This window comes from Poecilia reticulata, linkage group LG17 (genome assembly GCF_000633615.1).
Source record: "Poecilia reticulata strain Guanapo linkage group LG17, Guppy_female_1.0+MT, whole genome shotgun sequence".
Classification (NCBI taxonomy): Eukaryota; Metazoa; Chordata; class Actinopteri; order Cyprinodontiformes; family Poeciliidae; genus Poecilia; species Poecilia reticulata.
Window position 1 is genome coordinate 21,799,726 of NC_024347.1, and position 27,025 is coordinate 21,826,750.

At 38.9% G+C, this 27,025-nt stretch overlaps 1 protein-coding gene across 1 annotated transcript in view; it reads left to right on the forward strand.

Moving 5' to 3' along the window:
- Positions 1-27,025, forward strand: part of adgrl2b.1 (adhesion G protein-coupled receptor L2b, tandem duplicate 1) — a 124,795-nt gene that overhangs the window by 30,611 nt on the left and 67,159 nt on the right. Inside the window, exons 2-3 of the mRNA XM_017309888.1 lie at positions 23-237; positions 21,742-21,955. Coding sequence (XP_017165377.1) covers positions 162-237; positions 21,742-21,955 — 290 coding nt within the window. The 5' untranslated portion in view covers positions 23-161. The remainder of the gene's footprint in view (positions 1-22; positions 238-21,741; positions 21,956-27,025) is intronic.

Consider the following 27,025-nt stretch of genomic DNA (forward strand, 5'->3'; position numbering starts at 1 on the left):
CTCTTTTCTTGTTTACTTCTAGACAAAAAGATGCTCAGCAATACTTCTCCGAGACGTACCGATCGCTGAAGGTTTACCGGCTCTCCGTCCTCTGACTGCGACACTTTGAAACGCTGTTATCAGCCCATCAGTCATCYGGATCGTTTGCTAACTGCGACACGATGGCCTCTGCACTGTGGAGGTGTCCAGTGCTGCGCTGCCTCCTGCTCCTTTTTCTGTGCTTTCACTGCACACAAGGTACGTTCTCAGAAGGTGGAATTAATGCGATTTCAGGCAACCTTTGGAAAAGCATCTTAGTATTCAACGCATTATGAATGTGTGGAATGTATTAGTGAAAATTGTTGTAAGCTGTTTTTGAGAAGTGAAGAGCAGGCAGATAGGTTGCCAAGGTCTTCTTTGAGCTTAACCTTGAAGTTTTAAAATGTTATTCTAGACCAGGCACAAACCGGGATGAAAATCACATGGTCTGATAACCTTGAATAAAACTGCCATACTTTCACAGTAATTACCCCAAGACTATAAAGCTGAAATATGTAATGCTCTTGTAATTGCTTTTATTTAAAACAGAAAAGCAACAAAACTTTCTTTTTATTGAATACTATAGCATATTAATTATTACAGTTTAGTAYCATCTAGTTATTGTTTGATTTTGATAAATATTCTCAGGCAGAAATTTAGCTTTTAAAARAAAACACAAAACAAGGTTTATAMAATAGGTTTATAACAACCTATTGTGCRGAGTATTATATGATTTTGTTATTCTGCTCTTAAAACCAGTGGTGGTTTCTGCAACCGCCCACATAGCCCAATCAATGTTTTAGAAACAGTTATGGTATTTATAACTTATGCAGGTGAAAGTGGTAATTGTATATATTTTTATGTTAATACATATATAGGTATGGTATTTTAAGGTAGCATATTTGCCTGGAGCAGTATCTATGTCTCGAAATCTCTGACTGTGGGCAGTGACTAATTTATTTACTGTCCAATAAACAATAATAACTTTCGAAACAGTTGTTAGAGTCACCTTTATAGTTTTTTTAATTRAATACCACGACATATGGTGCTGACATTTTAGGTCCATATCACATTAATAAATAGTATTGCTCCTTTAGTTCCCAAAACTTTTGGAAGCCTTCTTTCAGCCACCTGACCAGCTGTGGGTAGCAATAATAGGGGGAGGGGTAACACTGCCAGAAAAAAATCCCACTTTGACAATTTTTACAAAATGATCTGAAACCACAGGAATGGCACGATGGGAGATTTGTTCAGTTTTAAAACTTTGGTATAGCTTTGTAACAGAACTGCCTAGATATTTTCTGGCTTCTTATAAATAAAAAAAAAAAGTATTTTCTTTAGCAGAGGCACTTGAAACTGCTGTCATTGTTCTCTGCCAGTAAAGTCTGAAAAATGACACCTTTTCTGCTCCACAAGATTCATTATAGATTATGAGAGTGTACTTTGATGAACCAGATTCTCAAAGAACTTATGCATTTTTTATTCTCACCTTGATAAAAATTGATCTGAGGCACCCTGCGAACATGGAACCCTCAAAAGTCGTGCACAAGAGCAAGGGACTTGTTACAAATCCCCAAATGAAACCTTCAAACTGCTTTTTTTTCTCTTTTCTGCTTTTTATTTCAGCTTCTTCTCCCTTCCTTTGCTTTTGATTAACATATTTGGCTGTAATTACAAGTGTTGTGACAAAACACACCCATCAGTTATACGCCCGTCACCACTGCTGATGGTTGGTGTGTCTGAATTAATGATGATCATTTCCGTCTTTCCCTTTCAGACCCTTTTGTACGGTGAGACAAAGTAACCTGAAATCACATAGTTGCGTGCCAAGCATTTATTACAGATAGATGTTGAAGAAGTTTTTTGTTAGGGGACTCTTTTTCAATTTGGGATTTGCATTATTTCTCCCTCTTGCTGTTCTGTGATAGATTTCTTTTCCAGTTCCATTTTAGATCTGGCTCTGGTAGACAGTTTGTTAACAATGGCAGCCTGCTACAGAGGACCTTATTCCAGCTGTCTCTCTAGTAGTAATGCAGCTTTTTTGTTTTGTTAGATTAGGTAAAATGGAAGAAGGGCTTGCTGAGGTTCTTGAAGAATAGACCCCTGATTTGGCCTGGCTTGGAAACTGAGTTGAATAGTCTTGTTGAATTTCTTTAAGAGGAACACTGCTTTGGTATGCAGAAAGGGCAGGTTTTGGGTTTCAAGTTGATGTGAAGGCTCTCAGGCCCAAGAATGCATATTTGCCAATCCGTCAATAAAGGAGTGTGTGTGTGYGTGTGTGTGTGAGTGTGTGAATCCATCTGAAAACAATATCCAATTCTATCCACATGCCACTCACCTTCAGCCCGTCCAGCCCTGAGGGCCTGCATCCTGCCGCTTATGATCTATGTTTCCATCAGCGTCCCTGCAATGCAAACTCCACCTGATAATTACCTCCTGTCCCTCACTAGGAGAGGGTATAATCAGGTTATGATTTTCACCCAAAACACTCCAGCCTAACTTTGAAATACTCACTGACATACCTGAAAAAAAGAAAAAAGAAGTAGTTTCCAGTCTACGTTTTCTTTCTCTTCTGGCGGTGAGAAGGAACAGCAGTTTATCATCTGAATGAAATGCAAAAAACCAAAATTAAACTAGTTGAGATTTATGACTGTGGAGACTAAAATGTCTCTAGAGATAGACAAAAATGTTTCCAACAATATTTTTTTCTTGAAGTAAACAAATTAATTGATTTCAAAAGGCATTACGTTGTTTTTTTCCCTCTCTTGTGTTTCAAAAATGCAAGAGAGAAATAAAGGGGGGGGGGAGTTTGGACAGTCTGGTAGATCACTGGTAACTTGTTGACGGCTTATAACAGATTTTTGTTACTAGCCAACTTTTTTTTAAAACATTTTTTCTTTCTGTAGTTTTTACTCAGTCTTCCTATTGAGCCAAAATACATGCATGAGTTTGTTTTTTTGTTTTTTTAGGTCTGCCTGCAGACGGACTCTTTGGCTGTGCAGAATGAGTGGGCTTCAGAATTCATCTCGTACCCATATAGCYCCATTGTGAAATATGGCTTTTTAAAAATATTTATACTATTTTGGAAGGACATCCATGTTAAGTAGAGGTGCACACATAAGTCATGTTTTGCACAGAAAGTAGCYGTYATGGCAGTTAATGTAGAATGAAAAAGTGTTTGTCCCTTACAAATTTCTACTGTTTTTGCTTCTCTGTCAAACATGGAGTAGCCAATCATTGGTTTGCTACCTTAAACTCAAGCCTTCTTCAGTTGTACAGCAGGACAATGATCCAAAGAACTAAGAAGTCCACCTTTGAATGGTTACAAAAAAAGGTTTTAGAGTAGTCGCAGGTTTTAGAGATGGCCCARTCAGACGGTAAGTTTAGGCAGAAGWWACTTTTTCTCATTACTGTATTCTTTGTAGGCTGTGCATGTACCCTAAAACCTCTAMTATTCAAGTTTTTAAATACTGTTTTTAGAAAACCAGATTTTTTTTATTATTGCATTAAGGTCTGATGAAACATCATCAGTGCCCGTCACTTCCACACAAGCCGACTCCATGATTAATGCCCTGTTGTGGTTAACGATGTTTTTGACAAATCCTGCTGACTTTTGTCTTCAAACATTTTATTTTCCTCCTGTCACTCCRCATGACTTCCTTGCAAAATAAATCAGCCTTGTGAGAATATTCATCTGTAAATCTTTAGTAATGAAGTTTATGATCGGGATGAAAGAATGCTTTTCTTCTTCTGTTTGTATTTGTTTTGAGGATGTGTTTGTGCAGCTGTTGCTTGCATCTTACTGCTCAATCTAGATGTTCCAGTAGGTCTTCAGCAGTCAAACAAGGATTTGAATTTCATTGTCTGGCATCTTTTTTTCTTTTTTTTTTAAACATCTCCACTCCACASCTCCACTGCTCCTGTTAACCACCGTCCCTTAATTAGATCTCAGAGCAAGGAAATGGCTACCTGAGCACGACTTCACTATCATCTACTGCTTTATGGGCATCAATTATTTTAATTATCAGAGTGCTGGGCAGCTGCTTAGAGGAGCCTATGGGTGCTGATTGCTGGGACAAGGTTTGAGGAGGACAGAAATAAACCTCAGAAATTTTCCTCACCTGGGGTTTAATAATTATGAGTGGGAACACGCCATTGCACTAACGAGCTTATTAAGATTTGAGAAATTGTTAAATTAACTGAAAGCTGACCTTTTTAATGAAAACACAAATACAAAAATGAATCTTGAAAAACAACTTTACTTTTTTTCCAACAGACTTTTTCTAGTTTGGGATATTCCTCATCAAATTGCAGTATATTTCAAATTAGGTTTTGCATACGTCTTTGTTATTATTCTCAGCACATCAAATCTAATACTCGAACTGGCTCTCCTTCATATATTAACAGTGTGTCATATGAATGTCTTACACATTAGGATACTCATAACTCAGGGATCTGCAGCTCTTTTAGCATTGCAGATCTTCACAACAAGCTTCAACTCATTGTTTGGATGCACAGTCAATGGTTTCGTAATATTGTTTTCTCTGCAGCAAGCAGGGAGCTAACAAGCAGAGCAGTAGAGATGCATGTACCTTATACTTCTTGTTCAGTAAACATGCACAGTTAGTGGCTGTGTTGCACACGTACTGGGGAACTGAGCAGCAAAACAAGCCAGTATAGCCCCACAGGAATCTACACAGAACCTAAAAAACAAACAAAAACAAAAAAACTTAGTGGATTTATTTACGCTTCAGGTGAGAAGGGGAGGAAATGTGAACTTTAAAATAGTAAAAAACAATTTTGGATCTTATGTGGGTGGGATGGAAATCATAATCCTGTCCTTTTATGGAAGATTAAGAAGAGAAAACTACTGTGTGGGAGGTAATTACTCCAGATAAATAGATGAAATTGCAATGACTGATGGAATTATTTGTGACTGATTTCATTAAAAAGCTATTTAAATGCCATTTTAATTAAACCTTGTTGTTTCTAATCTCTTCATATGCAACCACATTTGGCTATATGCGACCACAAATTACAATGCATTTTTATTCGAACTATAGGCTCACACAAAGTACTGCATAATTTTGAGTGAATACACAATTTCTTAAGATCTTTTATAATGAAAAATCTCAAAAGGACGACTGTATGTGTGTATCCATGCCCCTTTACATCAATACCCCTAGAAAAATCCAGTCCAATGTCCTGCCTTCAGAAGTCACATATTTAGTAAATAGTCTGTGTGAACTATAATCAGAGAAACAGCCAAGAGGCTTTTGGTATCTCTGGAGGGACTGGACACCAACCAAGTAAAAGACACATCAACAAGAAGGTGCTCTGGTCAGATGAGACCATAACTGAACTTTGTGTRGAGAGAAACGGCTCATGGTAAAACATGGCAGTGGCAGCATCGTGTTGTGGGATGCTTTTCATCATTCGCAGGAAAACTGCTCAAATTTAATCGGCTTGCTCGATGCATATGCAAGAGTAAAATTAAAAGGCTTGGATCAAAGCATAATTGTATGTTGAAACGGCCTAGTCAAAGTTCAGCACTAAATCTAATTGATAATCTGACTGAATTATTCAAATCCTAATAAAATACATAAACGTTTGGAATAGAAACTTGACAAAAGGGTATGATTACTTATTGCAAGACATATGGCTTGTTCCTTGCCTGCCTGATTTGTAGTTCTTTCCACTCACTTCCTCGTAGCATTTTATAACCTGCCTATAAAACGATACTTCTACCCAGAGGGAAGTAGGTCATGCAGGTATTGGAAACTGTTGTATATCTCTAAAACCGCTACRGTGCTCCTGTCTAAAGATATTAAAGACGACGACCTGATTCAAAGAGAGCAGCCACAAAGGGGGAGCAAGCGAAGAGCGGTTTATCTGCAGCGGCTGAACACGAGCCGCTATCTGAGTCATTAAAGGAAAGAAAGACGAGTTTGGGAGGGGCTGTGTCATAAAATGTCAACACTTGTCTGAGTTTTATTATAAAATGGTCTAAATTGAGCTTCTTTCACAACACTGCACAAAGGTCTGCTGCAAAAAATTAAGTGGCTTGTATTTGATAGGTGTTGTACATCTATAGAAATGAGGATCAAAGTTGAGGAGTGTTTGCCAAGGTCTTGAGACGTTGTTCCAGCACAAATAAATGTAGGGAAAAGACTTTCAGCTGTATTTTGTTTTTGAATGATAAACTGTGTAGAAAAAAAAAAAAAACATGTACAAAAAAATTAGGCACTTTATTTCCGAGGAGCTGTTTCACAACATCAATTCTGCCACTTGTGAACCCCTGCCTCTCTGGATAACACACTGTACGCCTCTCGCTGAGGAGTTTTTTGTTGATAGTGAGAGACCCCTCTGCTGAACACACCAGTATGCTTGTGTTTCTCCCCCAAAAGGTTGCAAAGGTTAACGCCACGTCTCGGCACAACATTTGTGTCAAGCGGTGCCATACATTGTGCTGACGGAGGGCCCTCCCTCGTGCCACGCTGGTATTTCCAGTCTTGGGCTTGACAGAGCTGAGGGGGGAGGCCATTGTGCTCCAACTTCTCTCTGGCCCCGGGCCATACACAACCAGTCTGTCATCCATTGATATGCTTGGCTTGCCGTTTTATGATTCATATTGAATGCTGCGGGTCCATGGTAGGGCGATCATGAATTATCTGCTAAACCGTGGGAGATTCACAGATGACTGGTCAATCTGTGTGGTGAGAACAAGCGTAGAGGAAGGAAAAATGTGATATATCAGTGCTTCATTGAAATTCTGCCCAACTGGAAGTAGTTCAAGAAATAAGGGCAGGGGTTCATCATCTGGACTGGATGGACTTTCCTGCTGCTTGGAAGACACGTGGAGATGGAGAAATGGTCTCATTATTAATTTTTCTAAAAAAAAAAAATTTTTAACTAATGACTGATAGAGTTCAGTGTCTTGCACAAGTATTCATAACACTCACACCACAAACTTAAATGCATTTACATRTTTAGTAGCGTTTTAATGTGATACAGCCGCAAAAAGTAGAGCATAAGGAAAATACATTTTTGTCATGTTACATTGATAAACTTCATTGTATTTTATTAGGTTTATGTGTGATAAACCAGGAGATAAGTAGTGCATAATTACTCAGTGGAAGGAAAAAAAAAAAAGAACCTGAATTTCTACTTTTTTACATTTTGAATGTGTAAAGTGTGGTCTGTATTTGGAATCATCCCCTTTTCCTTTATTACCCTACATAAAACCCAATAAGAAAATGGAATCATGTGAGTAACCTAACCTGAGTATAAAGACAGCTGCACTCAAAAATACTGTGAGGTTTGTAAGAGGACATTTGTGAACAAAGCATCATAAAGACCAAAGAACGCTGCAGAGATGCCATTGAACATGAACAGACTAGAGCAATCAATCAAGAAGAGCAGTAATCAGAAAAGCAAGCAAGACGCTCGTTGCATCTCTATAGGAGCTGCAGAGATGCACATCTCGCATGACACAATCTAAGAAAAGGAACATTTGTCATGATTTGTGGGTGTTTGGGTTTTTGACTTATGGTTTTTATTATGGGTTATTTATGTTCAATAGTTTTTGCAATATGCGCTTTTCCTGGGAGGTCTGTTTCCAGTTTTCTCCAGTGTTTTCTTCTCTGGATAGTTTTCCTAGGTTATTCCAGATAGTGTGTCAGGTTATTCCCTTTCTGTTTTATTTGGGTTAGTCCTATCACATTCTGTTCAGTTCCTTATATTTCTTGCCAGTCAGGTTCAGTCAGACCAAATGCCTAGTTTCATAGTTTATTCTGAAGCCTGGATTGTTTTTTTTTCCCCTTTTTCCTTTTACATTACCAAAACACATAGTGTCATAGTGTTTTGGTTTTCTTTTATTTATCATCCTCATTAGTTTCATTAGTGCTATTTAGGTTTGCTGTCACTGTCTAGAAGGTGTTGCTATGTTTCCTTATGTTTAGTTTCTTAGTGTTACACGTCTTGTGTATTTGTATTCATTATCTTAGATTCCTGTCAGGCCTGTTTTATCCTTTTGGTTCCAATTCCCATTTTGTCTCATTTCAGTTTCTATGTCCCTGTAATTAAGCCCATTGAACTCACCTGTGTTGCCCCATCTTAGTTATGTTACACTACTGTTTCTCTCGCTATTTAAGTTCCTGGATTTTCTTTGTTCATCGCTGAATTCTCTGTTCTGTTTTGCTCTATTCAGCTCAGTTCAGTTCAGTCCCATGCTTGTGCTAAGCTTGTTTAAGTCTTTTTAGCTAAACTCTTTTTCATTTTTTTTTTTTTTTTGTGCTATGCCACACTTCAAGAGTCGTTTGTGCATTGGCTCTATAACAAACAACATGGCGATTTTATATATTTATTTATTTTTAACCTTTTATTAAAACAAAAAAACAGCCACAAATGTATCAGGAATGATGAACGAACACTGATCGTCATCTCCAAAACACCAGCTTCAGCATGAAAAGCTGTGGTGACAGCTTTATGCTGTGGCATTTCTTTTTTCGGCAGGGACAGGAAAGCTGATCTGTTGATGCGAAGATGGGGTGAGCTAATTACTCATTAATTCTGGAGGAAAACCTGTTAAATGACTTACAGGAAAGGTGAAGTTCACCTTGCAACAAGACCCTAAAACATACAGCCAGAGCTACTATGTAATAGTGTAGTGAAAAGCTTATTTATGCGTTAAAAAGGCTTAGTCAAAGACCTAAATCCAGTCAAAAGTATGCAGCTAAAYTCTAGTCTGACTGAGCTTAAGCTTTGTTTGCAAAGAACAATGGACACAAATTTCAGTCTMTTCATATACATGCAAAACTGGAGGAATCAGATCCCTAAAGACTTGGAGGTGGTTATACAAAGTAAAAATGTGATGACTAAATACAAATACATGCCACAGTTTCTGATTTTTATTAGGAAAGATTTTTTTTTTTTTAGAAAAGTACGTTACTACTTTGTTCCACTTTAGAATTATGGACTACTCTCTCTTGTTTTTGTGGTTGTAATCTGGTAGAATGTGAAAACATTCAATGCTTTTATAAGGCACTGTATTTTGTCTGTATTCCTGCCTGATGCAGCGGCATTGCARGCTTCTGCAAACCTCACCAGATATATTTCTGCATGACATCGCCCTTTATTATTTTAATAATATCCTGGAAAGTTTGGAACCATAGGAGAACATGAAATTGAAATGAGCCAGACCCACGCGAATATCCAGGATCCGGGTTTCACTCTGAGGAAATGAAATACAATATCAGCCTCAATGGGTTCATCCTAGATTTATTGCAACGGCCATTTCCTGAGTGCGTTTTTTGGTCAAAGCGAAAGCAAAGAGAGATGTTTCCATCCAGCGCTTGAGTGTTGGTGTGTAACTCTTTCCCCAAACCTGAGGAGAGGCTTAGCCGTTATTGTGTGTTTAAGMCAGGATTGTAAAAGTCAGTTATACGGCGAGCTGATGAACAGGCGCTTAATTTAATGGGCTCAGAGACGCACAGGTTGTCTGGCAGTTTCATTCTATTTGCAAAGCGTGCCTTAAATCTTCATTTGCTAGCAGTATCTGTGAGCAACTCCACCGCCATACAACTCCACTGTTGTATGGCAACAAGTTGTATAAACACCGGACCACATGCCCACCTCGCGCTTTCCTTTCTTAAATGCTGTCTAAGAATTTCTTCTTTTTTTTTTCTCTCTCTTTCTCCAGGCTGCCTCATTCAAGTAATGGATGAGTCCGGCTCAAAGCCGTGAAGTAGCTTGCCTCGGATTTGAAACTTTGCTCGCTGCAAGGCGTTGTTTTGAACAGGGCTCAGCTGTCAAAACAAAGTATAGCATTTAATCTTGAAGGGAAACAGTAGGGGTTCAATAACAATATAAAAAGATGCAGGAATCTTCTCGCCTTTCATGGTGTCTTGGGATGTGTTTTCCAACAGCAGAAATCACCTTTTGAAACGGAGACAAAAGCATTCACAGAGCCAACAAGAACCTCTCTCGGTTTTATTGCGATTTTTTAATGTTCACAGAAATTTTAAATAGCTTAAAGGCACGTCATAACTAATCTAAAGCACAACAGCTAAACAAACAGGCAACAACAAAAGTGTATACCATAAAGCACTTTTGAGTAAAAGCAATCAAAGCCAGTTGGTGCTCTGAATACCTKCAGCAGGATGTTTTTAAGCACTACCTCTTCAACTGCTTTGTTTTTAATCCTGACAGAGTTGGAACAGTAATTTGTCAAGACGAGTAGACACATAAAGTGTGTCTGCCGYTTGGACAAAAAAAGCGGCTCGTTGTGAGGGAGGGGAATAAAAGGAGACTACAGTTCTATTTACTCTGTGTGAAAATTGTTCCAAAATGATGCATTTGTCTCTACCTGTCGTCGCTGCTCTGAATCAAAAATGTCATAACTGCTCACATCTCACATTTTCTACTGATGGTTGTGTTTTGCACCGCAAGCGATGGAGTTAAAACGGATGTTGACAGTAGAAAAATATGGCAATCAATAAAAAGCATTGTGGATTTGACAACTTTGGCTTTTTGTGACATGTTTCTTTGTTTGCAGAGACTGAGGCAGAGGGACTAGTAAGTTTAAAAAAAAAAAAAAAAAGGAGGACAAAACTGGCTCCTCAGCCAGCTCTGGTTTCTTTTTGCCTTTTGCTCTTGTATGGCAGACAGTCATATATGATGTGAGTCAGTGTAATGATGTGTGTTAGGTCTGCTGGCTAGCTCTCAGTACAGCCCATGAATGTGCCTCTGTTGCAGTCACTGTTTTACTAATCTCCTCAGAGCTGAGTCTGTGCTATAGAGCATGACCACATTTTTTTTTTGTCTAGGAATTAAATGTCACCTGAGGGCAGGTCACCTGCAAACAAAAGGCCACCAGCCGATTTGCAGGTATAAACAGTCCCAGATAAGGAGGCCTTCTCTTGCTGTGCAGGAAATTGAATAACTACAGAGGCAGAGAAAAAGTCGGCGAAACAGCCACGCACAAAGAACGTTTTTGTTTGCCTTACACTATCAGTATTGACCTCTTGCAGCATATATCCTCATTGAGTGTGCACGGCACAATGGTCTCATCGAAGATGAGGAGCAGGAAGCTGTCTGTCATCTAGATCTCCCCATCTGGGCATCTGTTATCAGCACKGCTGTTTTCTGCTCGCATTGACTGGAATGCTGGTGGAAGGGAATGGGGCAAGGTCATCGCGCTCAAGTCAATCAAAGTGGTCAGCGTTGCAGAGATAGCAGGGGGTTATTGCCAAGGAATGTATTTTTTATTTTTTTTTCCATCGACTTTCTGAAGTTCTCTAAGACTCCCAACAGCGTTGCGCTTGGGTCCACAAAGTCAGGTAGTGTACAGTGCATTGGAAAGGATTTCTATACCCCTTTAACTTTTCATTGCATTACTACTTTAAAGTCTTTTAATATGGTTTAGTGTGATACACCGAGACAAAATAAAGCATAGTTGCAAAGTTTTTTTTTGTTTTTTTTTTTTGTGATGAGTCAAAATCTGAGGTGTGGTGGACATTTTAATTCAGCCCCCTATACTCTGCTACCTCTAAGTTAAGTCCAACCAATTCTYTTCAAAAGTCACCTAGTTACTGTACTACAAACTAGACAGGCTTTCTATTCTTACAATTTCAGACAATTCTAAAGATAATATGGATAGAGAATTAGATTCCATAGAGATTGCCGATGCTACTGCCGATACGTAGGAAGGCAAGGTCACAGGCCCTGATGGTCACAGGCCCTGCATTGAGATCTATAAATGTAAAAATAAATTAGCTGAACTGCTTAATTAACCCAGAACAAAATGGCTTTGTGAAAAACAGTCAGGAATTCCATCAGGGTGTCGAACTTGATACGTGTTATGTAAGTTTTATAAGTTGCATTTGTTATTTAGAAATTGTCAAACATGARGGGGATGTAGGTTATCATAATTTTTTATGTTAATTTCTTCCAGTCAGTCCTGTGTATTTCGAAACTGTGGGTGCTCGGTTTCATTGAGATTGTGCAAGTGCCAGCTTAAATGTCCTAAAAGAGGACAGAGTGCAAGCACACGCTGATGTGACCAACACATTTTTTAAATTAGGTTGCTGCAGAGTCGGCATTCTAGAAAAGAGATTCCTGCAGGATGAGCAGAGTTAGTAGGAAACTCAGGATGCCTCTTGAAGAGATTGCTGATAAAAATCAGCCCATTAATCTAAGTCAGCACAGACTCGGCCTTAATTGCATTAAAAGTTGCATTTTAATGCAGAAGGAAACATGCGTTCGATGAAAAACATATGGCATAATAACAAAGGCATGAAAAAAACTTTTTTTTTGCATGTGCAGCCAAAAAAAAAGTCTTATGTTTGAATAAAAACAAATTAAGCACAAAAAAATCAAAAACAGGGAAGCCTGCATAAAATGCCTTTCAATCTCAAGTGAATTAGTTTGTAATCTCAAGAAACAAGCCAGTCCAGTAGGAGTGATAGTGTGACAGTTTCAGAAACCATGATGAAACTGAATTGACCATTTATTCTCAGCTAAAGCCTGATCTCTAGTCATCATTGTGGTCTCAGCCTCATTATTCATGTAATCCGTGTTCCAGTTGCAGCTTCTCCTTACACCCTGATTCGGCTCCACACATGCAGGATCGGGCAAACGGAGGCGGGGGTTGGTTAAGGGGAACTCTGCCCCGGCAAACAAGAACAGAGACGAGCATGTGATGGAGACTAACTCACCCCCACCAACACCACTTCTCCTTTCTGCTTCATCCTCTTCTTTTCTTTCTCTCTATCCTCCGGGAAGGCACCTGACTTACCCACAGACGTTTCTAGCGTGGAAAATCCAGCTGGGGTTTAAGTGCAAGGGTAAAATGTGGGCTTCAAGGGGGCTTAGGCATCACTCAGGGCAGATCAAACCCACAAAACTATAACCCTGCTGAACTCTGGAGGGTTAGCCGAACTTACCTCTTTCTGTGTGTTTCATCAACTTCCCTGAAGAGATGCAACAATATGTTGGATATTGAACAAGCAATGAACTAATTCTGTCAAAGCGCCGCTCTCCCAGGAGGGCATTGGAGATTTTTCATGTTCTAAGCTGAACATTACCTTCTTCTAAATGTTTATCCTTCGTAATAGATATTTGTATCAGTGTGGGAGGGATGTTTTCTCAGTAAATTATGAGGGATTATATTTTACTTTAATCAGACTAATGTACTRGGGAAACGGGCCAAACATTATAGTTTACTACATCCTCACCAGAATTATTCCTGTCATGGCCCTCGTGAATTTAGAGGCTTACATGTATTAGTAATGTAATGAAGCTTCGTCTATCTTCTGATGTTCACCCAGAGGGTCAGAGATAKGGAGGATAAATCTTAATTATTGTGACCAAATTAAGTCATTACAGCCTGCAAGTTCTGCAAGAAATTCTTATCTGCAAGGGCCTGCATATGAGTTGGATGTTCTGGAGAGGCTAAGTAACCCACCGTGTTCTCTGTGCATCGTTTGTGGCAAAGCGTACACATGGATACTCTGCGGCTCAGTAAAGTCGAGTAACGAGCTCCTAATTGGAGGGTTGTAGGTTCAATTCTGGCGTCCTCAAGTCACATGTTGATGTGCTTCTGGGCAAGGCACCTAACCCCAAGCTGTCTATTCATGGGTGGATGCGGGATGTTGCACGTGCTGAAATTGATTCGATACATTGTTCAACTCTACTTGTTTAATTTATTTGCAAATTTACGATGCAGAACATAACCAACGTATATTACCAACGTATACAATAATTCGGCATCATTCAAATGCACTACCCTATATTCATCTGGGGTATGTTTTGCTAATTGTGGTGCTAATGCTATGTGTATTGTGATAGAACAATACACATGTATGGGACTTTGAGACCCATACATCTCAAAGTCAGTTTGTAAACTATGTTACTATGTTCATCATTTTATCATCTTTTAACTGACATGGGTTAAATGATGCTTTTTTTTTTCTTCAGGTTTTTTCTTTTTTTATTTTCTCTGCAAGCCCACAGGAATAAAACGATTAAAGGGGAAGGGTCATAAGCCTCTTAAAAATATAAAATGTCATTTTCTTCTCTGGATTAAACAAATCATATCATTGGACCAACCTGCTCATTTTTGTTCAGTGGCCTAACCASTAACATAATTTTTGTWAACTTTAAACCGTGCAAGTCCATAATGTTTTAGCRTATTGATTGCTGGCTTCAAAACTAATTTGGAGATTTACAACAAAAGCGAGTGTCTGGGTTCTCTGAGAAATAGCAAGCTGCAACTTGCAACAAAGCTGCAACCGTTTCATTCTTCACAAAACAAACGTGAAAAAATTAAGAAAGTATAAAATTAACATATATTTAAAACTCTGATGGACAAGAATAAGTATTAAGTATTACTTTTCTTTCTTTCTTTTTTTTGCCTCTTATTCACATAAAAACTACATCCCTGGAAAATTAAGGTTTAAATATTATTGAAAATCGTTTTATCAATATGTTTCTGCTAGGCTAGTAATAATATGAACGTTTTGGGGTGGTCAAGTCAAAGCCTGCACTTAAATCTAGCAGTAGTCAAAGTGTGTTTGATTTTGGCAATCTAAAATTAAAGATTAGAATAATGGCAAAGAAGTGACCTTCCAACTTCAAAATACTGTTGATAACACAGAAAAATCTCCTGAGCAACTTTTATATTGCCCAGTTCTGTGGGAATAGTAAAGAGTGGCATACTAACCTTTTAGAAGGACACCATGGTCCGGAAACAAATGGAGTGATTTGTCTAAATGAGCAGCAAAGACYACTAATGTGCTACTCCCATAGTGCGTTACAGAAAACTCAAACAAATCAACTCTATTCCAATCCCTGCTCTTTTGGTACATGGTTTCTTTTCCCTTCACCTCACTGCACTGCATCATGAACCTTTAACAACCCTTTAGATTATGCTCGGTCACTATCTACTAYRTTTTATTATGTTTTAAACAAAACCAGTGAACTCACTATTCAACAACTGTCAAAATCTAAATTTATGTCCAAACCTACTTACTATTTTGTATTGAGCATCATTGCGGTAATATATAGACCTCCACAGGCCGTCCTAATATATCTGGTTTTATCTTTCAGAAACAATGAAATACCTCTATATGGTGTGATAGCATCTAGGTTTTAATAAAATGGCCCGCCTGAGGAGTCTAGAGGCAGCATTAGGGTCCTTTAACCCTAGCAATATGACAAATCCTTCTCCTTAGACCCCTTCATTGGGACATGTGTCAACATTTAATCTGTTATTCTATACTCCCGCGCTGCATTTCTGAGTTAAGACAACATTTAGAGAATAAATTGGGGGAAAGGGCAGTGGTACGAGCTGCGGCTTTGCAACTTGAACCTGCAACGGCTTAATTTATGTATCACCAAAGAGAAAAGGGATACAACACGGAGCGCTTCATCTGACCATGGAAGCAGTCTCTTCTTTAGTGCTGGTTTCTATTTTAGAATTCTTATATGGGAATCAAGAGTGTCTGATAGCAGCAGTCTGGGAAGGGCGGGTTTAGCCCTGGGATTTGTGGTCTTGTCTGACACTGTCTTTAGAAACAATTCCCAGCAAGGTGGACCAGAGCAGGGACTAAAGTGTCATGGGAAACGGTGCAATGTGTCCAACTTGATTTTCAGTGTTTCGCCGTGTTTCGACAGTTGGACTGAAATGTGAGCTGCGGAGGGATGTGGAAGGCTTCTTTGGGTGTCATCTGTATTCGAAAAGCAGGTGTTACGTCGCGAATCCCCAGATCTCCGTTCTAATCTCCCACCTTTCTTATGTGTGCCTCTCACATCTGATGAATGGTCATGTGAAACATTTCCTAACGTTTTGGGCAGAATTGTCAACTGCCTTACCAATTAGAAGTATTTTGTGTGGTGCATTCATACAGGTTTGCTCAGGCTAGTTGAAAAAAATTAGTGTTTTTAATCTTCTATGCCTGTTTTTATAMATTTCTTTTGAAAAGCCTAACTCCACTGAAGTAAATCCTTCTCATTCCCTCCGGATATTGGATTATGGAGGCATCTCTCACTTTTGGGGGAAAAAACTTGACTCTAAAATCTTCTCTTTCTTTTCAAGATGTTGCCTACCAGTAGCACCGGGAATAAAACAACATAAAAAGACAAACAATCTTGAAGTACTCCTGCTGCGACCGTGGTGGGGGCACTCTTATTTAACTAAAGGCTACACCCTCCTTTATGCTGCAAAAGAAAGCGTCCCTGTCAAACTGAAACCCAGAACAATAGAGGCCAGCCTCAGGGAAACAGGGCCATTTGCATGCAGCTGTTTGCCGTTTCCAGGACCACAAAGGCCAATCAAAGAAGCCTTAATGGGAGATGACAAGCGTCAACCAGTGCCTTTGCTCTCTGTCTGTGCCAGGTCTCGTCATTCTCTCCTACCCTCCAAATATGGCCCAGTTTTTTTTTTTTTTTTTTTAAAGTTAAACATTCCTCCAGTCTTTTTGTGCCTCCCACTGCCTGATGGTGTGTAGTTGGAGCGGTCAAAGGTTGGTCATGACTGCAGACTTGAGAGCTCGCGTGCAGAGCAGCCAAGATGAACCTGAGCATGTGTGTTATGGTCCGCCACTTGTAGYTGGCAGACGGCAATATCGCAACACGAAAACGACATCATGTTCTCATATAATCTTCATAGATTTTTTTTTTTTTCTTACGTCACATGAGGGTATAATTGCAGAGGGTTTCAGATGCACCCATCTGAGCCACAGTGCCACTTCCAATTTCAAGGGTGTTGATAGAAAACAAAATATGTATTATGAGAGGGATTGTCGCCAGTGAATTATAGGCTGTCAGCTGGAGGAAAAAAGAAAAAAAAAATAAAGCTCCCAGAATGCAACAGACTGAGCATCAGTACTGATCTTGCTTTGCTCTCTTGAGCTCAATAGATGGCTTAGCAGGCAGGTCAGGAGGAGAAATCTGAAAAGCTACTTTTCTGTGCAGCCACTCACTGACAGGAATGCATGATTAGGCCTGATGTCAACAAGAGCAGAAATGGGGATCAGAGCCAATTATCACTTTGTCAAAGTGGCTTCCATTGCAATATGTCTGGGTGGTCTCAATCGAATATGATGATACTAAGCGTTTTATTTGGCAAAAATATAATTTCATGATTTTTTTTACAACAGGAAAATTAGGGTCACTGTTATCACAATCTCTGTATGTAAAAACAGTATCTAGAGCTATGACATGGCATAAAGCGTAGGTTGAAGAATATTTGTAAACATACATCTGCGTTGCAGTATCAGTTTTTAACAATGAAACTTAGATTTTTCAGTGGGAACAAACACAGTAATAATAAAAAATCAGCTTAAGTTAATAGATAAAATTGTTTGGATACATACTGCTTTTTAAGAAATTGATAGTTATTCTAGTGATATTAATGTAGAAAAAAAACAGTTTTCACTTTAGGAAATATTTGCAAGGGGATCAAACTTGTACTGTTGAGTAAATTCTTGGATGGCTTCTTTTTACCTTTACTTGAGGAAAAACATGATGTAGAGCTACTCTTATAAATGTTGACTTGTTGACTGCTGTACCCAGCCTGGCTCTTTACATTTATATCCTTAAATAAAATTGAATAGAAATACGTTCTTGTTTGTGGATGCCTTACATAAACACAATATGAAAGCTCGTTCAGAGGGAAAATGGACAGAGCTGTGGCAGCTAAGGTTTTTAGACTTGCATGTAGGTTCATCCTCTAGCAGGACAGTAACCTTAAGAATACAATCAGGGCCACCTGCAATGCTTGTAGAGACCAATGTTGAGCGAATGTATGAATTTATCGACCGTCGACAATAGGCTGTGACCTGTTGCTTCATGCGTTGTTGCCAGTAAGACTRCAATGAGTAGCTTTTTTGAGAAAAGTTGCTAAAGGGAACTGGAAAGTCCCTAAATATATTGACAAGTTGGTAAGTTAGCAACAATTATACTATGCAATCTGCCTAACTAATATGACTTAGGTTGGTATTGTATTGGCATCCCACAAACAATATATATTTTTCAAAAACAGAGGGGTAAAATATTTAAAAAATATGTGGCATAGTGTAATTGTAGCCAAATAATTTGTTTGGTCATTTAAATTTTCCGCTTTACTTTCATTGCTTTTTGCTTATGTTTGTGGTGAATGGTTTAATTTAATGAATGAGTTGAAGAAATTTTTTTGATAACTGGATGCAGTTTTATAGGAATTTCACAATAGAAATTGCTGTTGAACTAAAATTTTAATAATGCATTTTACCATAGTAATCATTACAACCAACAACTTTTTCTGGTCTACAACATAAAGCCAGTATAGTGATGAAGTATAAGATTCAACTAAGTCTGAAATAGAGCACAAAACATTCATGTTTACCGTTTGTCCAACAGACCACATATTTTATGTTATGTTATGTTAAATATTGGCAGTGACACAGCAAAGATCACCCAGTCTGCGACTCACACCYACACAGGGTTTGCGTTATGAATTCCATCCTGCAGTTTTCCTGACACCATTTTCCCTACAGCTGGTGGCCTTCTGTCGCAATCTTCAACTGCTGCAAAGTTGATCAGTCAAACAAAGCACAGAGTGTGAGATGAAAAGCTTTTCATGCCTCCCTAGAACACGCTGCGCACAAACAACCTTCACTCCTTCTCAAGATCTTGCAAAACTTGTTTAAACCAAGGAAGTGCACACAGAATAGACACATCCAGAAACCTTTGTTGTCACAAGGTTTTTGCTTCAGAGCTTTGTCTAAACCCTGAGATCTTAGGCGACATCCTGTTCAGCCACCAAAAATATATTCCTTTGAATTTGGACTTTTCCTATCTACACAATGAAAAAAAAGTCTTCTTTACACATGGTATAGTGTTGTATTTTATTCAGATTTGTCATCGCATGCCTAGTTACAAGTTTACTAGACAAGCATTAATGAGACCAAGACTATGTGCAGTTTGGAGAGAAGGCGATTTGTTTTTTGGGCCGCCGGCACAGTCTAGGTGCTCCTAATTGATGTAGTGTTAGCCTATGACCAAAAAGATCTATACCAGAGAGGTGAGGGGTGGAGTCCAGCCAGCCACGAGCCTAATCAATCGCTAGTCTTCTGCTGACAGCAGCTTGCCATCATGCCATAGCGATCTGATAGATGGGCAGAGGCAGCGGTGGACTGCCGGAGAAAGAAACTTAGACAAGGCAGATGGCGCATGTGTCCGTGAGGATGTTTTTTTTTCTTTGCAGAAAGACGGTCTTTCTGCTTGGAATTTTAAAACCCCACAAGATACATTATTTCCGTCTGTTCTCTATAGCTGCCGTGATAAACCCGTCACTCCGTCCGTGAGGAATGGCAGGCGGGACGATCATTAGTCTTTGCAGTAAAGCCGCCAACTCCTCTCTCTGGGTTTTATCATCCACCATTCTGGACAGGTTTTCTGAAAGGTTTGGGTAATTGTCRTGGTTATTGGGAAAGATGGAGTGACCCCGCAGCCCTTCACTTATGATTTGGCTGGACTGATTTCTTCTAATGAGGTGATAAACAGTCCAGCTAAGAACAATTTACTGGCTATTAGATGGATCATGGTTTCATAATGAAATGTCTAGAGGCCAAATGCCAGAGAAAATCTGCCATTAATTTCATATTTTGTTCTCTTGCTACTTCTCCTGGTGTGCCTRGAACTTTTTTCTAATATGCAATGACTCTTTCGGTATATTTTTAAGAGCGAATGTTTTACAGATGCCATTTTTCTCCTTTTTGCTGCTGCGGCGTGTGCAGGCTTACACAGACTATCATTATGACTGAGCTAGGCACAGAAAAGCTGAAATGACTTGCAGACATGTTGGTCAGGTTTTTAAGGACAGGAATTTCGAGCCAGAATCACTTCAGCTCTGAGCAGTTCAAACAATGCTAATTGCGCAGGACCCTGCCTATCAAAAGTGTGAGGATAATTAAAGCATGGGGGCAAAGTGAACCCGGGGTGGTAAGTGTTAGTACATGACAATGGTGGGGAGCCAATGGGAGCAGGAAAAAGGTAACAGGCTGAAAGGAGGGCTAATTAGGAGAGAGCAGTGTAGAAAATACAAATGGTAGCTGCTCCCTCAGGGGCCTGCCGGCGCTGAAAACAACGACGATTATTGACAGTTCATGCAGAGCTCTACTTGCTCGTCTTTAATGGAGCACATTTCCATGTTCTGCTTAGATTTTACCAAATTGTTTTCTCAGAATTGCAGACAGTTCTAGTTTTTTTTTTGACTGGATCACTTTAACTGCAGTTAATGGATTTMTTTTTCTTCCTTACAGTGGATATAAAAAGACTATATGCCTGTGTTAAAATTTCAGRCTTTTTGGATGTGAAGTGTACAAGCTCTTAAACTAGTACTTTGTGGGAGCACTTGTTCATTCAGATTCAGCATCTGTTGTTCTTGTGCACACACCTGTCATCATTTCTAATAAGTCAAATAAATTTTTGATAAAAATCAGCAGTATTTCAGTTATATCTATCTTTTTTTTTAATAACCTGGGCAGATTTAGAGCCAAATACATATTTTAACATTATGTTTCTTTTTTAGAGTAACTTGGACTTTTGGTCATAATCTCAAGACATGGTAAAGGCACTATCATGCTGTAGGATTACTTTTCTTCAGTTGAACCTAGACCTTTTCTAAAGACAGATGACGTTCAGATGACGTCCTGCGTAGTTCTAAATACCACTCAGCTGTGATGTAAAACCTTCTGGTCTATGTTAAATMAAAGCACAAAYCACAATCARTGCTTTACCAGCAGAAATATAAGGTTTTAGAAAAGACCTGGCAGTAATTTGGAATAAATCTGACAGGAAATCYGTGGGGTTACTGATGAAGCTTGTGGACAATAGCTCTCATTTCAATCTGTTAGATTAACCCAAATCTATCAAATCCTGACAAGTCTAGAATTCAGACACCTATATTATGCAGTTTGATTGTGTGGGATAGACATAACATTTTGAAATTTTGCGTGGCTCCAGTTTTGACCAAACTTYTCAGTGCTTAACAGAGACACCTTTTGTAGGGTAATTTCCTCTGAAGTGATTTAGACATCRGTAAACTGTATAATTTTCTTCTTAAATGTTATAWAGTTTAGGAAAAGAGYTATTTGGCAATTGTCCTTTCTACTGGGCTTCATCCATTGGTCACGTGTCCTATGTGGACTTCACACTGTCCCTTGTCTGATTGGSCCCCCCATATTTTTCAGAATCCCACTTCATTCAGGTGGKACTCTGCCTCTCTTTGTGTCYTTCTTTTCAAATCAAACAGAGTAAAAAAAGAGAAATAAATTAAAGGGTCTGTATGATAATAAAGCTGTTCTCAATCCAACTGGATTTGGTCCTACTGGTGGATGCTCTCTGTTGGTGGAGACCATCTCAAATCACTCTTGGCCTTTACATCTGCTGAGGAATTTATTAGATCTCAGATGATTTAAAAATTTGACAGGCCTGACCRCAGAGCAATGGAGAAATGAATTGTTTTTCATCGTTCCCCCATTCCTGGGTTGCGTGTAACGGCCCCTCTATTTAAAACTGTGGTAAACATTGGACTGCTGTGGCCTATTCGGAGCTTGCCAGCAAATTTTTACAGCATGATGTGCGGTCTTATTGTGCTGGTGCAGTGATCCCTTAACCTATTAATTTAGTGATGCGCTTTTTTTGTCTTTGTGTGCGTTTCTCTTTTCCCTCYATCGTCAGGCTTCAGCCGTGCGGCCTTGCCTTTTGGGTTGGTCAGGAGAGAGCTCTCGTGTGAAGGATACGCGATTGATCTYCGTTGCCCTGGGAGTGATGTCATCATGATCGAGACGGCCAACTATGGCCGCACTGACGACAAGATCTGCGATGCTGACCCGTTCCAGATGGAGAATGTCAACTGTTACCTCCCCGATGCCTACAAGATTATATCGCAAAGGTAAAACACCGGGGGGGAGAGCAGGGATTCCATTTCACAAACACAACCAGGAGTTGGGCAGAAAAAGCATGGCCTTTTTTTTTTTTTTGTCTGGAATATTGCTGAACTCTTTATTGCTGTAATATTTTKTTACATTTCGGCATGTACTTCTTCAGATGGATATGCTTTTGTGAATTGTCATTATCATTATTTCTTTTCCTAGTGCATCTCAATTATCCGAATTTCATATAAAAATGTATTTAATCCAGTAATTCAATTCAAAAGCAAGACTGACATTATAATGATTCATTCTACACCGAGTGATGAATTTCAAGTCTTTATTTCTTTTAATTTTGATGATTATGACTCATAACTTATAAAAATTAAGACATAGTTTCCCAGAAATTGAAATGTTTCATTATATAAACATGTTATGTTATGGCCATGTTACAGTCTGTACAATTATGGAGAGAACTGCTGACATGGCAGTTGTCCAGCAAACAGTCACTGACTCGTTCCAGAATGATGTCATTAAAATGTCATTATTTACTTTCATAATGACATACTTTAGTCAGCGTCATTGAAGCACCTTTTTCTGTTTCCTGCCACTCAACTTTTTCTAATAAAACTGAATGCAGGAGTCTGTGAACAGTCAAATTTTTAAGCAATGATGTTTCCGCTTGTTGGTGGATGGTGTCAATCACTGCTAGCTAAAAAAAACTGTAAAGTCAGCTAATTTTCATGTAAGTCATGCTATTTCTTGTTTGAAAATTATMTTTAATTAATTTAACATAAAATTATTCATTTCTGAATTTTGAGTTTTTGTTACTTTTAAGCCATATTTCTCAAAATAACAGATATAACATTTCAAATGTATCCCATTACGTATAAGGAATCAATATAATATATATTTACTTTTTTAGTTTAAATACTGGAGTACATGAACTTTTTTCCTGGCATTACTATCTGTTAAAATTCACATGTGCTTTTGACCTCAATTATGTTGCTCTGGTTTGTATTGGTGCAAAAAAACTCTCTTTTCTGGTATGCTTATCTARCATTTTTTGCATACAATATTCAAATATCTTGCACGATTATGTTACTAAACAGCAGTAGACAAGCCTGACCTACAAACTTCACATTTCAGGCAGATCAGGACCAGTGTGTGTTGTGTGTCCTTGGCGCCTTTTAGACTCTGCAGAGCTTTTTTCATGCACAAAACACTATGCAATGCGCCGAAAGCTAATACGTATAGACAGCTGAATGTGTTCAAGCAAAATGGCGCCATCTTACACCCTTCAAATTCCAGGTTTTGCCATCTCTTGCCAAATTATGTGGATGACATTTAAAATSTTTWAAAAAGTGTTGCGCAGATTAATTCTTGACAGGCAGGAAGTGACATCCATGCAACGGAGCTCTTCACACCAGCTGCGTGTTGTTGCTTCTGTTTGAGTCATAATCGGAGTAGCTCAGGGAGGCGACCGCCAGTCACATGAACACCCTCCTAATACCCTATCTGGAACACTGCACTTGCTTTGTTCAAACACTTGTAGTGCATTGAAGTGGCTTTGCCTCAGGTAGCGAGCGGTGCCCATCATCGTGCCTTTTATCCTGGTTACCCTCTCACAGGATGCCGCCTCATTGTCAAACGACAGCACAGCAACACTTCAGCTCGACTGCTGCTTGCCCCTAGAGGTGTGTGTGTGTGTTTTTAAAGGGCACTGGATGAGCTATTCATAAACAGTAACGACCACTGTTCACTGTCTAATGCGCCGCTCTGTCTTAACCTGCAGCCTCTTTAAAGCTGGCTTTTGAGCATCATTGCCCACCATGTCAGACCTTTGGGATTTTTACATGCCTCATTTTCTCCTGTTTACTCCCATGAGATGCAGCTCCACAGAAGAGCTTCATGAATACATCAGGTCCTGCTGTCTTTCTAAATCTACACCGCAGTCCCAGTGCAGTTGTACAGTGTAACGCTGCAGACGCTTTCCATGCCTTTTGCTTTCACTGACCACCGCAACACTTTTGTTGACAAGTCGAGACCCACACTGGGTGGGGATTTACTTCAAACCTACAGTCAGGTGAAAATTAAAACACCCCACAACAGCCCATGTTTTTACTTCATATTTGGGCATATGGATATTTAATGTCAAATTCAAGTAATACCCCTAACAAAACAACAATATTGAGCGAAACACATTTTTAAAACCTTGAAAATGCGATATAATTTCTGGTAAGAAATAAATAACATCCCCACATTTATTCTTTCTTAGAATGGTTAGAAAAGTTTATTGGTATTTTGAAAAAAGATTTAGTTTGGTGTGGCTGATGAGGCTGTTGAAGTGAGAGAGCATTACGGGAGGATCTGTCTAAAACATTCAGAAATATGTTGTTGCATCTTACGTGTCTAACTAAAATAAGGCCTCACAATAATTACAAATTTACTATTCCATGGTATGGGAAATAGTCTACAAGTGAACAACATCCAACATGGTCTGGTCTGCCCCATCTAAGAAAGTCCCCCTTTTAGTGGACTGTAAGATGCCAAAAGAAGTCTCTGGCTATATGTCATCAATGAACCTGCTGCTGGCCTTTGCAGCTGTTGCTATGAAAAATAAATACCTGCATAAAAAGAGAAAGACTGCGTAAGTTTAACTTTCACGGGAGGTGTGCAAAGAAGAATACTTTCATTAAAATAAATAAATAAACCAAAGCCACACTGAGATTTTCCAAGGATAGCCCAGACAAAGACCAGAACTTTCTGGATGTTGTTCTTTGAACAGATGAATGTAATATTGAGAGGTGCGTGGTGAAAATGTGAGACCCTCTCTAAAGCAGTTGTTAGTGAAGCAGAAACTGGACCCTGTGACATGACAATGACTCAAAACATGCTGGTAAAATCTGTCAAGGACTAGCTGAAATGAAAAATGCCTCTCTGAGTCAAAGCCTAGATCTTGAACTGATTGAGGTGCTGTGGGGTGACTTGAAACAGGCTGTACATGCAAGAAACTCTTCAAACATCTTACCGTTGAAAGTGAGGAGTGGGTCTAACTTTGCTCAGATTAATTTCTACAAGAAGCATCTCTGAAGTTTTTTTCAGCCAGTGGGGTAAGGCTAGCTTTTAGAAGGTAGTGTGTCCTAAAGTTTTCCTCATTTTTATTCTTTTGTTTAATGAGTAAAAGCAAGGACATTTTTGCTATTTAATTTCAGTTGAATCACTTTAATTTTCAGAAATAAAGAAAATGCAATTAGACACCAAGATTTCGGCATTTCTTAATAAATAACTTAATATTTATTTGGGCGTCCTATTTTTTTCACATGCCTGAATATTGATCCAGGTTCCCAGGAAATAATGGTTTTGAAAGGAGCCTTTTGCCACAATGATCGTAAGGATTCAGATTAGAGGGAAAGGGCTCCTGATCGTAATTAAAGGTGATGTGATAAATGGCGACGTTAAACCAGCCGCAAATCTTCCAGAGGCCAATCAGCGCTCCATTGGTGTGCAGCAAACTAGAATGTGGGTATTTTAACTCTATCACAATGGACCAGTCAATACTGTCAGGATTAACAAAAGGCAACAGCCCCACAGACGGATAAACAAACACATTAAACAAGAGCGGGTAGATGGAAACAGTTGGAGGTCTGCATCTCAGACTGGCAGTTTCTGGAAATTGCGACAGAGAGCATTCGTCAAGAACTGTTTTTTTTTTTTTTTTCTTCCCCCACAACAAAAATTACTAGACAGGAATCAAATAGATTGATTTTTGCACGACAGCTACATCAGAGGGTTTTGTCAAGAAGAACATTTAGTTGAAAGTTTTGTAAAGAAAGTGCCGCAACCTCTGGTCACATTGCTTAATATTCAGGTCCTCATTCCTTTAGAAACGCGTCGTGAATGGACTGCGAATTTGACCTTTCCGTCTCTCGACCGGAGCAGGTGCAAAAACTGTTCACTTGTAAAAAATTATGATCTAAATACACTTTTCGTCTCTCTGCCTTCCATTACTTCATTTGAATCACAACCTCTTCTCTGACCCTTTAAAACTACCAGAATGAATCTTTTATCTGGTCAAAGGTGCAGCTCTCTGAGAGAAAGCGAGTGGAATTCAAACACTTGACTGCCGTGAGACTGTTCAGTGCACATCGCACGCTGGGATTTGCTGCTGTTATAAACAGACCGTCAGAACCCTTAGCAACAACACCTGCTCCTAAAACACAAAGGCATCTCCAAATTACTGTGAAGGAAAACGCTGCGGTGAGCGGTTCCTGCATAAAAATAATTTTTAGTGATGGAAAAAAAGCTTTTTCTATTGGTTCTGACATGTATACAAATCAATATTTCATGTTTACCAAAGATCAAATGGTGTAATATGATAGGTGTTCTCTTGTACTGGTTAACCAACAGAGAATGATCATCTAACAAAACATTTTTCCTGTCTTTTTAACTCACAGCCTTAGTTTTCTGGTCTGCAAACTAAACAGTTTGATTTGGTCTCATTGCTCACATCAAGTCAGCCGAACACAACCTGCTTAGTACAACAAAGAACTCATAAATAGCCAGAAATGCTTCCCTTCGGAGCCGCTAAGAACCAGAAGTGGAGCTGAAGCTTGGGTGAATATTTATTAGATGTGTGCCTTTGTGTGTTCTTTTGTCCTGCAGGTCAGCTGCAGTGTGGCACAAAGTCAACCACAGTAAAAATTGCAGATGAATATTCAGTGTTTTTTTATTATTGATTTATCACCACCTTTATAATTTATCTGGAGTTTAAATTTCCTGCTAGTTGAGATGAAGCTCATAGTTTCTTCCTTAACACACTTAATGACAGATTTATAAAGAAAAAAACACCATAGGAGTGCACAGAAACATTTAACCCATGAGACTATGCATGATGTTCACAAGGTTTTAAACAAATTTTTTGTAAATCTAAGAATGCAAATAAAGATTTTTGCAAATTCTGTTTCTTTTCCATGCTTGTGCTTTTTAATTCTAAGAAGAGACGATTAGGATTGAAAATCATCCCTTTTTTGAATTTTAACAGATTTCAATCTGTTAAAAGGTTGGGTATTAATTTTATATATTATATATAT